The 16,617-nt window shown below is 40.4% G+C and overlaps 1 protein-coding gene across 17 annotated transcripts in view; it reads left to right on the top strand.

Moving 5' to 3' along the window:
• Positions 1 to 16,617, top strand: part of MAGI2 (membrane associated guanylate kinase, WW and PDZ domain containing 2) — a 621,598-nt gene that overhangs the window by 36,147 nt on the left and 568,834 nt on the right. For 12 of the 17 annotated variants that reach the window (XM_082239441.1, XM_082239452.1, XM_082239456.1 and 9 more), the window contains exon 2: positions 15,747 to 15,800. The exons of the other annotated variants lie outside the window; for them this stretch is intronic. In XM_082239441.1, the coding sequence (XP_082095567.1) occupies positions 15,747 to 15,800 (54 nt within the window). The remainder of the gene's footprint in view (positions 1 to 15,746; positions 15,801 to 16,617) is intronic. 17 annotated transcript variants of the gene reach the window in all.

The raw sequence follows: 16,617 nt of genomic DNA on the forward strand, positions 1-16,617 counted from the left end.
AAAGATGAGAGTGAGGCAAGGGAGTATTTTGGCATTCCCCACACCTTCTGCAGGCAACAACCAATTTACGTGTCCTATTGATGCATGCACACATCACACCGAACCCAGAAGTGACACTAATGGCCCTGAAAGAGCCCAGAAAGGGCAACGAAAGCTCACCTGGCAATCCTATGAGCCTTTGCAATCCCATGAGCCCTTGCACTGACCATTGAGACCTGTTCAGAGTTGGAGTTTGAGCAAGGAGGTTTGGAGGGAGTCTGGTAAGTCCTGCTTGTTTTTCAAGGGTTTCCATGGGTTTAGAGGATATTTTCAGGCTTTCCTGGTGGTGTTTCACTTAAGAGTGTGCCCCGAGTAAATGGGGAGTTGCCTGCATAGTGATTGAGAGAAACTTTGTGCTTTGGACTGAAACATTCCTGGCTGGTGACAACACAGCCGAAGCCATAAAAAAACAACTCAAGTGATAAAGCTATAAAGTTACATAAAATCTGAAAGCATAGGATGTGTTTGCTTTCCTGCATTATTTCCTCTGTGTATGTTTACACACGTGTGTGCTGTGATCACATTTATGTTGATAGTGTAAGGTGACACTGTCTAAACAAAAGATGATCTAGAAACACAATTACCATATAAAAAATATACTACATGTGAGGTTGGAGAGGGGATTCCTTTTTTCTTTCTTTCTTTCTCTCCCCCCCCCTTTTTATTGCTTTTTGACATAAGCCCTAGAAAACCGATAGCTGGCTTTGGAAAACTAGGGTGGTTGGGTAAGGATGGAATTGTTTATCTGGTGTCCCATATTTATTTTTGTTGAAGTCTGAAAGTCTTAAAGGTAGAAAGATCTTTCCTGTGCATTATTTAACAATGTATCCCTAAGCATTTTCACTGACACAAAGCTCCTGCAAAGCTGGCATTCTGTGTTTTCAGCAGTGCAATGGCATAGCCATTGGTACATGTTCTCCTAAGTACGCTTATGCTGCCACAGCATGTCTTAGGATTAGGCCATAAGCACGATGAGCACTTTAATATTCGAATTATATAAAAAATAAAAAGAGAGCAAATGCTATTTGTGGCAGCACTTTTATTGTAGCACTTCATTTTTTAAAAAAGAATTCTTCATCTGCAGTGTGTCTTAACAGACATGTGATACTTTGAATTGCATTTGCCAAACTTACTGAGTAAACACGAAATATTACTCACAAGTACCTAGTTTGTGTCTCATAGAATTTAGTGGGGCTTGCTTCTGAGTAGACATGTATAGAATTGCACTCTTAATTGTCAATTGTTTGTAGAACTTGATATTCTAACTGAACACACAAAGTCAACACTACTTAAGGTTGTTTTGACATTGTTGCTGGCTTTCCCACTGGTATTGTCAGTGAGGAATGGTCTGCTGGAGAATATCCAAAAAGTCTTGTATTAGTGATTCATTATTCATTAAAGGAACAAACCTAAACTGTATTTCTTGGATAGTCTGGTCTGATGTTTCTCTGTACTTACTGATACTAGTGCCATGTGTTTTGCTGATTATAATTATAGGTGTGTGCTTGTTTACTAAGAGAGCTGATCTAAAATAAAACACAATCATATTATGCTTGAAAACCTAAGACACTATATCTTAGAGTGGTGTTTACCAAAATTTTGAGGGGCATCTTTTTCCTAAAGTGAATCTGGATGCATACAGTATATCCCTCTAAAATAAGAGGGAGAGAAAATATCATTAGAGTGTAGAAGAATTGCACCCCAGAAGAGGGGTGTGCACCTGTTCTTTCTGCACCCTGAATTACGAGGTGAATTGGGGTGATATAGGGACAGAACTTATGTTTTGGAGTTATATTATTCTGTTAACGACATCTCAAAGCAGCCCAGGGACTTCTTAATCATCTGAGTGGTTCTGTGGCTTTGGATGTCCAAAAACCATACAGCCATTTTGTTTTTACTGAAAAACTGAAACAAGCTGACTGGGGAACCAGAGTTCGCGAGGATGGTTTTAATCGCAGTGCTTTGTGCTTGTCATTCACATGGATTAATAATTGGCAGGAGGAACCTTTGGCTCTCCAGATGTTCCTGAACTACAGCTCTCATTATCCCTGGCCATTAGCTATGCTAGCTAAGGCTGATGGGAGTTGTAGTACAGCACATATGGGTTCCTCACACGTCACCTATACCTTAAGTAAGTCAGTGTGCTTCCATAAGATATCCATTGTATTCCCCCAAAATTGGAAGCATCCATCACCACCAATAACTCTTAGGGTAGCAGGATTCTTGGTGTGGGTGTGGGGGAGTGACATCTCTGCCACCTTATCTTCCCTGTGTTCTTTTTTTCCCATATCCCCATGGCTCCTATTGTACCCACCCCCAAATCGTAAAGTCTTCCATTTAGGGAGAACCACTGCAGCTATCATCCTTTATCAAGTGTTATCTTCCAAGAAGGGATAACCATGCTTGGAAATTGTGTCCAGTTCTGACAGAAATGTTAAAGAAGAAAAAGTATATGTAAACATTACGTAAGCTTTTAAACTGGAAGGAACTGGAGTCTAAGCTAGCAAATTGCTTGACTTTCATGTTTAAACAGGCTGCTTAGTCATTTAGCCCCCTTGTTTTACCTGTAATTGTAAATAAATCACATCTGGCACCTCCAGGTATGACAAGAGAAGCAGACTTATTGGGCCAAATTTATCACTACTGCAAACTCACTAGACTGAGCAGAATTTTCCAGTGCGTGTCTTTGATGCATGCAAGATTAATTATTCATATAGATGTCTCCTTTGATAGAAGGGAGGGGGAGATATACTTGAAAGATACCATGTCTTCAGAGAGTTGCCGTAATAATCCTGCTGGTTTTTAAAATATATTCCGGCAGTGGGAGCATAACTGCTGCATTGGAACTGCTGGCACAGTGAGCAAAACTCTGGCTCTTTTGTGTCGCTTTGAAGATCGTATGCTCTCTCTCTCAGGATGTACTGTCAAAAGTCTGAAGAGTTGGAGTGTTGTAGCTTTGACTGGTTCCATCATTGGGCTCTTACTTCAGAATCCTTTGGGTTATTCTTTATTAAACTAAGAAAAATAATACCTTCTGGCTAGTCATGCTGTTTGAATTGTTAAGATAGCTTGGCTGCTAAGTTTCTGATTCAAAAGGCATACACTGGTACCTTGGGTTAAGAACTTAATTCGTTCTGGAGGTCTGTTCTTAACCTGAAACTGTTCTTAACCTGAGGTACCACTTTAGCTAATGGGGCCTTCTGCTGCCGCCGCTGTGCGGTTTCTGTTCTCATCTTGAAGCAAGGTTCTTGAGGTACTATTTTTGGGTTAGCGAAGTCTGTAACCTGAAGCGTCTGTAACCCAAGGCACCACTGTACTCTGAGCAGTACAAATGACCTCAGGTGTTGTTTTTAATGCTGGATAGTAATCTCTGCATTTAGATACATTCTGTGTGCTCTAGTGGAATCCCAGTGGAAACTCTGCTTTACCATGTCTTATATCTTAATGTGCCTTTTTGTGTTTGATGTATTCACCTAGAAAAGAAATAATTGGCGTTTCTCTTCCCAAATATCTTTTCCTCTTTGAGCTAGAAGCTAAACTGTGGTAAACCTGTGGTAGCGCAACCAAAAGTAATATAAATATTGTCGTCTTTCCCCCCACAATAATGCTTCTAGGTGTAAGACTTTAAGACAGAGTGGTATTCTGCAGTATGCTAGAAAACAGTGGGTTGTATCCAAAACTCCACTGTTGGAACTCCTCTCACACACTGGAACTTAGCCTTCCTCTCCTCCCACTGTGCTTCCTGAAAATCTGCTCCAGAGGCCCCCCCCCAGCCATTTGGATCTGATTTTGAGGGTGTGCAGGAGGCTGCGGGAGAGAGGAAGGGAAAGTGCTGTTCAACAAGTGGAAGTCTCTCCTGCCAGTGGATCAGGAACCTTGGATACCCTTTACAGTAGTTACAGGAACTGAGACCATGATGATACTCATCAAATGAATACTGATAACAAAGTCACTGACCCAAAGTTTTCCTATGCTTCATTCCCAGCAACCATAAGTAGAAGCGGTGTCTTATTCTGTAGTAATAAGAGAGTTAAACATTGTCTCTAGTTAGTATGGGTTGGAGATAAGGCTCCACCATTTAGCTTGTTCTTGTGGTTACTTTCATGTTCTGTTGTTGTTGTTTCAGCTTGTTCATAAATAAACAGCCTTTTGCTCTGGGCCTACAAAGTGAATAAGTTTGCTTTATACAGTGGTGCCCCGCAAGACGAATGCCTCGCAAGACGTAAAACTCGCTAGATGAAAGAGTTTTCCGTTTTGGAGGTGCTTTGCAAAACGAATTTCCTATGGGCTTGCTTCGCAAGACGACAATGTCTTGCGAGTTCCTGCTGGGGTTTCCCCCCCCCCTTTTTCTAAGCCGCTAAGCCGCTTATCAGCTAAAAGCCGCTAAAAGCGCTAATAGCGCTAATCCGCTAATCCGTCAATGGGCTTGCTTCGCAAGACGAAAAAACCGCTAGACGAAGAGAATCACAGAACGGATTCTTTTCGTCTTGCGAGGCACCACTGTATTAAATAAATAAGATAACATATTCCCTTCTTGTCTGTTGAGTAAAGAGAGCCAGTGATAGTGGCAGATAAAGTATTAGACCCTGAATGCTGAGATCCAGTTGAATCCTTGCTCACCCATCTGGATTATTAGGATAAAAATGAAGGGCAACTTTTTTGTATGTCATTATGAGTTTTTTGATGGAAGCCTAGGATACAGCGGACGCTTGGGTCGCGAACGTGATCTGTGCGGGATGCACGTTCGCAACCCGCAGCGTTCGCAACCCGCAGCGGCACGTCTGTGCATGTGCGGGTTGTGATTCGGAGCTTCTGCACATGCGCAAAGCACAATTTAGCACTTCTGTGCATGCACGACTGCTGAAACCCGGAAGTAACCTGTTCCAGTACTTCCAGGTTTTGGCAGTCCGTAACCCGGAAAAATGCAACCTGAAGCATCTGTAACCCAAGGTACAAATACCTGGCATCATAATTATTTTACACCTCTATTGAGGAGTGTAACTACTCTGGAGCTATAGATATATAATTGTGCCTTAATGCTTGTAGGAGCACTTACTGATAGGAATCCTCATTTATTGCTGATTCGTCCCACAACATTTCAGTGCTGTGTTATGTTAGAATTACCATAGTATGAATGAAGCATGACCTCATTTATGGCTATCTACCCAGTGTCTCTCTCAGCTTTTGACACAAAAGTATGCAGGTAAACAACTGATGACTTACTCTCTGCAAACTGCCATAGAAAATAGCATAGATTATTTCTACAAACAGGTTGTATCTCAAAGTCTTAGGCAATCATATAGCTGGAATTGTAGGTCTTGGAACAAAACATGAACTTTCTGAAACTTGGTGCTATTTTCTAATTAGAGTGGTACCTCGGTTTAAGAACAGCCCTGTTTACGAACTACAGCGGTACCTCAGGTTAAGTACTTAATTCATTCTGGAGGTCCGTTCTTAAACTGAAGCACCACTTTAGCTAATGGGGCCTCCTGCTGCCGCCGCGCTGCCAGAGCACAGTTTCTGTTCTCATGCTGAAGCAAAGTTCTTAACCTGAAGCACTATTTCTGGGTTAGCGGAGTCTGTAACCTGAAGCGTATGTAACCTGAGGTACCACTGTATTTGGTATACGAATGCCGCAAAACCGGAAGTAGTGTTCCTGTTAGCAAACTTTACCTCCGTCTACAAGTGGAAGCTGAACGGCGGAAGGGCACAGGTGGCAGGAGGCCTCATAAGGGAAAGCGAGCCATTTTAAAAATGGCTTTGGCTTAAGAACGGACTTCTGGAATGGATTAAGTTCGTAAACCGAGGTACCACTATAATGATTCATGCTTTGTTTTCCTTCTTCATCCTCTTCACTGTCACCCCTGGCTCTCTCAAGAGTCATTCTATGCTAGCTTTACTCCTCTTACTTATTTTTCCATCAGAACAGGCATAATGCCAGTTCAGGAGTTCAGGGCTTTTTAATGTGTAGTCAAAATGACATATGCATGCACACTTCCCAACAGATGTCTCCTCACCCTAAACTATCTTCATACACCCATTCAGGTTTGGCTATGTGGTGATATCACTGAGATCAAACAAAGCTAGTACAGAGTGACTGGAGTGCTTCTGAATAGATACAGTGGTGCCTCGGGTTAAGTACTTAATTCATTCCGGACATCCATTCTTAACCTGAGGTACCACTTTAGCTAATGGGGCCTCCCGCTGCCGCAGCGCTACTGCCGCACGATTTCTGTTCTCATCCTGAAGCAAAGTTCTTAACCTAGGTAGTATTTCTGGGTTAGCGGAGTCTGTAATCTGAAGCATCTGTAACCCGAGGTACCACTGTATGTGTAAGAGGTCCCTTTTCCCTTAAAAGCCCAGTAACAAATGCTTTTATAATTATCAGTTTCAGGCTCATGATTGGAACAGATTTGGCTCTGCAGACCTTAACTTATTTTAAACTCCTTTATTTCAGTATTGGTGTTATGCTTGGTGCTATTTTCAGAGGGTACTCAAAGGTATGCAGTACTGACACCTCTTTTTTGTTGTTGTTAAAAAGTATGGCACATACTGTGACAACTTCATGGTGAGTACTGGCACCTATTTTTCTAGAAAAAAGGCACTGGTTATACTGACTGACTTTGCTACGATAACATCATTCCTAGAAAATAGATCTCCAGTTCTCCAGTTCTCTTCATTAGTGGCGACTGTTGGTATAGATTATTGAGGGTGATGAGAGATTAGTCACACAATGGGTTATCTATTAGCTGCTCCGGTATGAGGACGTGACAGAAAATCATTCAAATTTAACCATTGTTTTAACTCCTAAATACAATGAGCTTAGTGTTTCAAATTAATTCTTACATGTTTGCCATGCACTTTTGTTGTTTTATACATTAATCATTTTAGCATCCCCTTTTCCTTTTCCACACATCCAAAAGCTGAAGTGTCTCATAGTCTATCTTTCTTCCTGGGCTACATTGCTTTATGAAAGTAAGTCCATACAGATGACCCAACTACCTTGAGATGAGCTTTCTTATTTTTGAGTAATTTGCTTGCCTTTATCAACCTGTCAAGTTATAAAGATGATTTTACCACACAGGAGCCTTATGTGAATAGTAAAAGAGTAATTTCTTTCAGTTCTTATTTCTACTACTACCTCATTTACAGCCATTAACTGGGGGCTCATCCAGACTTCCTTTTGAGCTGTGTTTCTAGGTACAGGTCTGGGCTTTAAATCCGTTTTTTTTGCTATTTGCTCTGATTCAATTCAGATTTCCCCTGGGGGAAACTTTGGGACAAGACAAAACAAAAACACCTGGAAAATGGTTGGGGAGCAAAAGAAAGTCTGGATGAGCCCTGAGTCTATACTGTCTCATCCTTGAATAGTTTGATCATGTGTCTCCTCTCACCAAGTGGTAAAGAGAATTTTATCACACACCAGCTGCAAAAGGATAGTAGAATGATCACCCACATGGGCTTATAGTGTTCTGAATTTTTAAAATACAGCCTAAATTAAAGCTGTGTTAAAACTACAGATTTCATCAACCTCTTGAAGATTGTAACGTTTAATTTGAAGACTTCAAGACCACTTAGCTGATTTGCGCTATGAATGTAATGTAATGCCTATGATGTGAATGGAATAATGATATAGTTTAATTTAACAGAATAGTAACCAGATTATGGGGGGAGGGTTCATAATCTTTGAACCTTGACATTTCAATTCTGTTGTTTCCCTAGTACTCCATACTTTTCTGCAACTTGGTCCAGTACTGCTTTAGACTACTGTGACATTAGTGAACTGAACAACTTTCTGTTCTTACTCTGTCAGCATCAACAATGTTAAATAAGTCATTTGAAGAGTGAAAGAAAGACACTTCACCTACACCTCTACAAGTTTTAGACTAGGAAAGGTTTTTGCTGCAGGTGGAAGTTCAGAACAGTTAGACGAAAACACTGTATGGCCTTCCTTAGTGAAACAGCGCACAGACCTCTTCTTAAATGAAAAATGCTTGTTATGAATTCATTCCACTACACAGCACAGATAGGTACATAATGAACCCTGATTTTGTAAGAAACCATTTTAATCTTCTTTTAATTAAAGTAGAAAATCTGTAAAACACAAAGCTGTGTGAATTTGTTTAATTCTTGACAGGATTAACATTTTGCCTTTTGGCAAATTAATTGCTAATTTCCAGAAAGGGATCGTTTATCTTTTTCATGAATTGTTTCTCAGAATCTAGGCAAAACACAGTCTAAGGATGCAATTCTAAGCATATCCATATAAAATAAATCAGACTGTAATCAATGGCTTTTACTGCTGAGTAAACATGACTAAGATCGGGAAATATGTTCAATAAGCATTTTAAAGTTTTATTCTCTGCAATCTCATCAGTCCTCTGTTGTTGTTAAGGGCCAGTCAGGAACATGGATCCCTTTGAGAATTGAAATATGTTTCTAGAAATATAGAATGGCATATCATATTTTGGACTGCACTGCTTTAGTCTAATAAATGATGATGATGATGATGATGATGATGATGATGATGATGATGATAATAATAATAATAAATACCCTGATGTTTTCCCAGATGGGGACTCAAGGCAGTTTAAAGATACAACAGAAAAAACTTAAAACATAGAAAAGATAATCATTAAAAAGTAATTAAAAGCTAATATGATTAAAACAATATAAAAAAGATCTGTTTGAAGCTACAGATAATAGCAACAAGAAAAAACAAAACAAACACTAGCCTTTTAATAATAATAATAATAATAATATCTTTATTGTCATTTTTACGGTCAGATGAAGGGTTTTCATCTGATGACAAAAGGACGAGGAACCAAAGTTTGGGACAGCCACCAAGAAGGCCTTTACCCATGCCCCCCCCAAGTGTGCCTGTGAGGGTAGTGAGACTGAGAGAAGGGCCTCCCCCAAATATTTCAGAGCCCAGGTACATTTGTATGAGAGAATACAGGCTTTCAGATACCAGGACCTAAAGCCATATAGAGCTTTAAATCTCATGACCAGCACTTTGAATTGTGCCCAGAAACAGACTGGTAGCCAGTGAAGCTGTTGTAACAAGGGAGTCATCTACTCCCTGTGACCAGTCCCCGTCAACTGTCTGCCCAAATGGGATGAAACTAAGGTGTGTCACTGCAGCCAAATCAGACATTTCTAGGTTTAACTGTTGCACTCCTGGCCACCGCATAAATTGGAGGTAACACCTTTAAAGCCCAACCCTAGGGTAGAACAACAATCTTAGTGTGCATGAAAATTGTAGAATACTTCTACAATTCATTTCCCTTCATGTTGGTGTTTTTTTTTAAAATGATGATTAATTGATTACATTGGGGGAAAGCTAAATGGTTCAATAAACGTCTTTAACTAAATTTAATTATAAATTTCTAGATTTATTTGTCAAGTGGTAATGCAGATTCCATGTTGGCTGAAGCAGCAAATGTAGATGGATGAAAGATGCCATTGCTACTGACAGACAAAAGTATTCACTCAGTTTCCTTCAGTATCTACAGTGGATTAATTGGTTCAAAGTCCTCTTACTGCTTTAAAGTTGTTTAAAAAGTGTACAATTCAATAATAGAGTTGCTATTGTTCCATAAAAACTATTTCATATCATAACATAGATATGGCATTGGTGAGCTTTGTGCGCACAAAGTTAACATTTATGCTTAGTACGGTGGACTATAAAATGACAGTAACATTTAACATTTATTTATTTTCTTTATAAAAAGATTTCTAAACTGCCTTACAGAACACAAAAGCCCTCAAAGTACAGTTAATAAAATAATAAATCATTAATATTACATATTAACATTTAATTAAATATTAAAATCAAATCATCAATTTCATAAGAACAAAGGAAACTAAAGATCTCCTGGATCAGATCGTAGACCTTTCTAGTCCAGCATCCTGTTTACACAGCCAATTGCGTATGGGAAGTCCACACACCCCTTCAAGTGAACATTACAAATGAACGCAAAGCCCAGCAGTAAATAAAATGCAGATTGAAATAAAAGTGTGTTTACATTTCCTAGATTTGGGGCCGCCACTTTTAATAAGCAGCTTCTGGTGCCCATCAGTTTAGCATCTTTCAGTGATAGGCTAGAGAGCTGGCCCTCAGAAATAAATCGTAATGCATGGGCTGTTTTGTAACTATGTGGGTGATCCCTCCTTCGTATTTGCTGGAGATTCCAAAATATAAGTGTTTCCTCTAAGAGGGACTTCAAAGGTTATTTAGCCCAGCCCTGTCAGTGCAGGCAAAAACCTACTACAGCATCTCTCATACTATAGTCAAGTAAAGTGACTACGTTGGCATCACATAAAAACATTCAGAATACATTCAGAATAGATAGGCCAGTGCGATCTCGTCGCAACCCCAACGGCACAGTCACCCGCCAAAGGGCAGAAGAGGCGAGAAATCCACCTCATCTCTGTGGGTTTCCAGCAAGGGCAGGATCCTGTAGCATAAATCAAATAGAGGAACTTAGCTACTGTCTAGGTGAGCTCCTGGTCTCTCCCCTGTAATAAGAAGCGCATAACCTCCGTCTCTGGTTTCCGTGTTGCAATATATAGATGGTCTAGACATTGTTGGGGAGATTATCATACATTTTACACTTAAGGGCCATGTGAGCTGGAGTTTCCACCAGGTTGGCATCGCATGGGCAGATCCTGTCTCCTATCTCTGCCAAACCTGCAAACCTACCCCAAAGGAGGTTAGAAGGATTAGAATTGAACCTAGCCAGCGAAAAGGCCCTTCTTTCTTGCGGGTTAAACAAAAATTGTAAATAATTAAGATGAAATTCCTGCGCCCAAGAGAGTCGGGAAAAAAGAGGGGAACATGTTTTTTCCGCAGCTGAGATTAGTTCCTGGTGATCTATGTCCCACAGCCTAGTTCTTAACATGGTCTTGGTGACTGGGAAAGCCACCTCACACTATAGAATGCATTGAATGAATGACTTGCAGAATTATACACATGGAGTGTAAAATGGTCGCAATCTCAGCACCACTGCCATTTGCATAGTGTCTAGGGTCTAATTTTGTATCTGCTGGTGCTCGTGATGATGATGGTGATAGTGGTGTAGCAATAAAACTGCTAGCACATTTACAAAGCAAAGAAGGGTCTGTTATGGTTTCAAACTGGATGGGAGACTGCATGTTGAGATTCCTGCATTGCAGGAAGTTGGGACTAAATGACCCTCGGGGTCCCTTCCAGCTCTACAGTTCTATGATTCTATGCCAGGAAGTCCTCACATGTTAACTTTTCAGTGCCATTTTCCCATAGTGAGGTATCTGCTTGAAAGAATTTGTACTGAGAAAACTTCACTAGTTCAGAAATGTCACCAGTCACAACAATCTAGACTAGAACTAGATCACCTCTGTAGTAGATCTTTGTGCATACTCAAATAAAAGATGGGATGTGCAATGTACTGTATCTGAAAAAGCTTGATCATTGCAACTCTTATGAGGGAGGGATATCTGGAATCATTTTACATTTGGAGTGGTACTATTTTGTTAAATTGCTTTGAGTTTTTATTACAGTCAAGCGACATACAAATTTTTTGAAAGCAAAATAAAAATGTTTTCAATATATTTGGGTTTTTTAATGTATGATTTGCTTAAGGTTTTTATTTTAAAATATACAGGCCACCCTTGATTCCTCTTACTTTCTAGCCATTAACTGAATTTTATTGGCATGCCAATAACTGTGCTTGTTATATTTTGTCCTACCTACTTTTATGCCAGAAATTCTGTTAGAGCAATTTTCTTATTATCCAAATGCATAGATTTTATAGTGTTTTGCAGCAGAGATGCCTCATTTCGTTCTTTGTCTTCTGCTTAATAGGAAAATGTGATTAATTAGGGTAGGTGTTGTTCCATCAGGAAAAGACTATCATAATCTTCCCAGTGTGAAATTGCTTATGAGTACTGTTCTGTTATTCACTTTTACCTTTAGAAATACTTAGGCTATACTTAATGAAATGCAATAATTTATTTTGCCTGTTCAGGAAACCTGACATGAGAAGGGCACAAAATTATTCTGTAAAACATTCCTGCCATCATAACTTTGGACTGAGCTTCACAGTAAATACTTCTAAAAGCCTTTGTGCTGAAGGCGTCAAAGGAATACATGATTTAGTTGGCTTGTGGGAAATCTATCGTAAGTGTGGCTGCGGAAATAGCATTGTCATTAAAAATGATTTCTTTGTGAATAAAGCTCATTAGCAGAATAATGGTTTCATACTTTTAACCAGCATTTTGCCTTTCTGGTTTGGATCCAGCTGTGTCCCAGTATGAGTGGGTGTGGGGGTACTGTTATCATTCAAGCAGGGAGGCCAACAGTTTCTCTAGCTGCTGCTTTCTACACCAGCGCTTACCAAAGTAGGCTGCACTTCCCTCCGGGGAACAGTGATGGGGGCACTAAGAGACAAGGGGGAGGCATGGGGCGCCTATCAGACTGTGAAAAGCTGGTATCAAGTTCATCAGTTTGTTGAATTAATTAAACTAAAAAGTTTTAACTGGACATTTAATAAATATTCAATTAGTTGTTATTGTTTTAAATTTTACCGTGTGGTTATCTTCCTTAGTGGGTTGTGCCAACTGCTATTTGGAATACAGTGTTGCCCCGCAAGACGAATGGCTCGCAAGACGGAAAACTCGCTAGACGAAAGAGTTTTCCGTTTTGGAGGTGCTTCGCAAAACGAATCTCCTATGGGCTTGCTTCGCAAGATGACAATGTCTTGCGAGTTCCTGCTGGGTTTTTTTCCTCCCCCCCCTTTTCTAAGCCGCTAAGATGCTTATCAGCTGATCTGATAAGCCGCTAAAAGCCGCTAATAGCGCTAATAGCCCTAATCCGCTAATCCTACAATGGGCTTGCTTCGCAAGGCAAAAAAACCGCTAGACGAAGAGAATCACAGAACGGATTCTTTTCGTCTTGCGAGGCACCACTGTAATGCTTTTTATATGGTAGGGTAGTGGGTACTGGGAATTAGTTTATGGAACTAAGGGGCTGTTGCCTGAAAAGGTTTGGGAACCACTGCTCTACACCATAAAAAAGACTTTCCTAGGGAGCCCTTCAAGGGGTGCAGGGGGCTTCAGCAGAGGGAGAGATGAATTTTTTTTTGTCCTTTGAGTAGTTTTGTAGTTGCTATCGATAGGATCCAACTAATTGGGATTGCATTTGATAGGGTTGCCATGTGTCCCAAATTTCCTGGACATACCCAGAATACTGCAGTCAGAAGCAATGTCTGGGCAGAAATTGGCAAAATGTCCAGGAAAATCCGGATGTATGGCAACCCGTGTCAGCAGTGTTGTTTTTGCCAATTTCCCTTAAAAATAGCTCAAAAATAGTTCTTTTTCTCAACAACTTTGGGCAAAACTAAAAAAAACCCCCAGCAACTTTGGCCAGAAGATGAAATACGGCAACCCTGGCACGTGAAAACTGATTTTATCCTTGACTGCTATGGAATGTCTCCATTAACACATTGTGCTCTTGTTTGTTTAAAAGTTTTCACTGTGCTGGTGCCAAAGAACAAGTAACACAAATCAGGGGTGTAGGGAAGGGGGGTGGGGTGGGGGTGGGGTGGGGGGCAAACCGCCCCAGGTGCCATCATGGAGGGTGGGTGGCAAATTATCAAGGAACAATTACTGCCCTACTAGGGTGGTTCATAAAAAAAACTTTTTTAAAAAATGCCTGCTCCAAAGGTCTTATCTTACTACACTAGGGATTATATAGCTATATATGAGATATCAGTTAATATCTTGACGCACCTCCATGAAAATAGCTGTTTACTTGGCCATTTTCCTATGTCATGAAGCCTGAAATTTCAATTCAGTGGACCCGGGTCAAGATATTAACTGATATAAAATATACAAAAATATAAAATAAATTATTGAAATTCATGATAAAAAGTTAAAAACAGGCACTTAAAAGCATTCGGAATACGACTAAAATCAACAGTAGTTAAAATGAGGTAAAACACATAAAAATTGTATATGTCTAGATAGGCTTGCCTAAACAAAAATGTTATAAATGTTCAACATTTTAAGTATTTGAAGGTTCGGTATATGGACTTCGTAGTATTATTTTGAGTGTAGTATTTATTTATTAATGTGGTTTGTCATTTTACACATATATTGACATATACCAGTGAAAACTCATGAACCAGAAGTGGTAAGGAAATTCTCTGGACCTAGAATACACTAATTAGACAGAGTATTTTTTAGTATATGTGCTGCCGAAGCGAGCACTAGACAGAGTATTTTTAAAACAGTCGAAAATAAAAGTCATACAACAGCAGTTTCACTTGTCTCATTGTCATACAGTACTTGGCTTTGCAGAATTTTGAACCACTAAAATCTCCTGATACAACCTCTTTGAGCAGAGATAAGTGTAAGATACAAAATGAGTGTACCCATGACAAACAGCAATGCCTTTAATCACACCATGTTCACCACTCTAAAACAGCTGTTGTCTCTCAAAATGCACCAAGTTTTCTCTTCATCTGTAGAGGATTGGTCTGTTTGCCCTCAGGCTGTGTTCCATGTTGCATCATAAAATTCAGACCTTGGTATTTCTCAAAGCCATAATTTTATGTGCTTCAATTACAGTCTTTTGGATAAAATGCTATGGGCTTGAGTCAGCCTAAGGTTAAGTCCCAATGATGCTGAAATCTGTTCCATTCAAATAGGAGGGGCTAAGAATTTCTTAATTTTGATTGGAGAGTCTACTTATTTAGGTAGTTACACATATGTAATTGTGTGTTATTGCCTGTACTGCAGCAATTCGGCTACTGTTATTTAATTCTTTGGACTCAGTTATTTCTTACCCTCCCTTTACCATAAGGTTCCAAGGCAGGCTATAGCAATTTAAAAATACAATACAGTTTAAAGTAAGTTTCAGTCACAATAATAGGGTGGGTCCCACAAATATAGATCTCAGGTGCCAAAGGTGGCAGAAGAATGCTACAACAGCTTAATTTCCAACTCCTTGCTTCTTTGTGATGAGGAATTGTCATGAAATGACAGAGGACTTTTTAAAAATGTTGTTCTGCATGTTTGTTAATGGAAGGAAAACAGAGGCAATCTTCCTTTAAACATTTTAGGGGCGATGGAATTAAATGGTCTCACCATATATAACTTACCAAATAGCAGTTTCAGAACATCTCCAAATACAGATCCCTGCTGATTTTCCAAGCTGTATCTTTCCAAAGTGCTGGTAAAATTTTCTTTTAACTCCCTAATCTTTAATTGCATGGAGAATCTTTAAATAAATGGAGAAAACCTCAAAACTGTCAGTCTCAAGTATAGGCCCAAACAATTAAGCCAAATATCATTTAGATTTTCATAATGGTTGTGCATATTTTAAAAATGTTTCTTTTTCCCTACCATAGAAGCTATTTTTAACTACAGTTTACAGATTCCATAGCTTACCCATTGTGCAATGCTTTCATAGGCTATATTTAATTTAGGCGGGTGGTGGTATAATTTGGCACATACACTGTTGGTATCTGCTGTTAATGTATTTGAGTTAAGTTGGGTTGAACCTTTCCCTACACAATTGGTTCCAAATTTATTGCTTGGCGGTGATTGTGGTTCCACATTATAGGCTGTTGGGTCTCAGTATCTCATGTGGGCCCTTAGGTATGGGCTTGTGGACTCACTCCAGTCCTTCCAATATTCTTCCAGTCTTGTCTGTATTTTTCCAGGTGGAAAGCCCAGGATAGCAGCATTCTTCCAGCCCTGGGGAGTCCTGAGCAGTGGTAAGGCCCTGTGGCATAGCTCTGTCTCTGATTATACTTTGTTGAATGTTACATAAACACAATACAGGATGTGGAGGGAGAATGGCCATCCCTGAGAAGTGAATGGAAGTTTTCTTAGTATGCAAGGGGAAATGATCTGGTGCTGTAGACTTCCGGTGTGGACAAGGAGAAAATAAGCTATCCATTGGCGCAGCAGCAAAGCTCTGATGCACACACTCTCCTCTGGTTTCCCAGAACTCCCTGGTATGCTCACTCTTTTGATACACAACATACAGTGTGTGGTGAAGCTGAATTCTGCAATCCGTTTGTGTGTCTTTTCATTTGCAAGTATCTAAATGACCATTCAACTTGTTCTTTATGTTTTTGGCTTGTGTTTTTCAAATAGCAGCCCTCTTCCATACTACTCCATGGCAAACCACCTTTGAAGCTAGAGACTTTTAACAGCAATTTGTGATACACGCCCAACCCTTTAGTGCAGGGGCCAGCAACCTAAGGCCTTTGGGCCAGAAGCAGCCCACAGAGGCCATTTAACCGGTCCACAAGCCGTCCCCACTCGGCGAGTCCCCACGCGCTGCGCTAAACTGGCACAGTGTGGTGTGGGGACTCTCTTCCATGGCTCTGGAAATCGCTTCTGTGCATGCCCAGGCACTAGCGGAGGAAGATGAGTGCAGTGGGAGTGCACCGCCCCCAGCAGCGCGATCCCGGTGGGGTTCCATCGTGGCTGCCCATCCCACCCGCACTGGCCGCCCCGCCCTGCAGGCGGTGCTCCCCGCTCCCTGCCCCTGTGGGCGGCGCACCCCGCCCCCACCTGCTATCC

This window comes from Podarcis vaucheri (genome assembly GCF_965113315.1).
Source record: "Podarcis vaucheri genome assembly, chromosome: 10".
In the NCBI taxonomy this organism is placed as follows: domain Eukaryota; kingdom Metazoa; phylum Chordata; class Lepidosauria; order Squamata; family Lacertidae; genus Podarcis; species Podarcis vaucheri.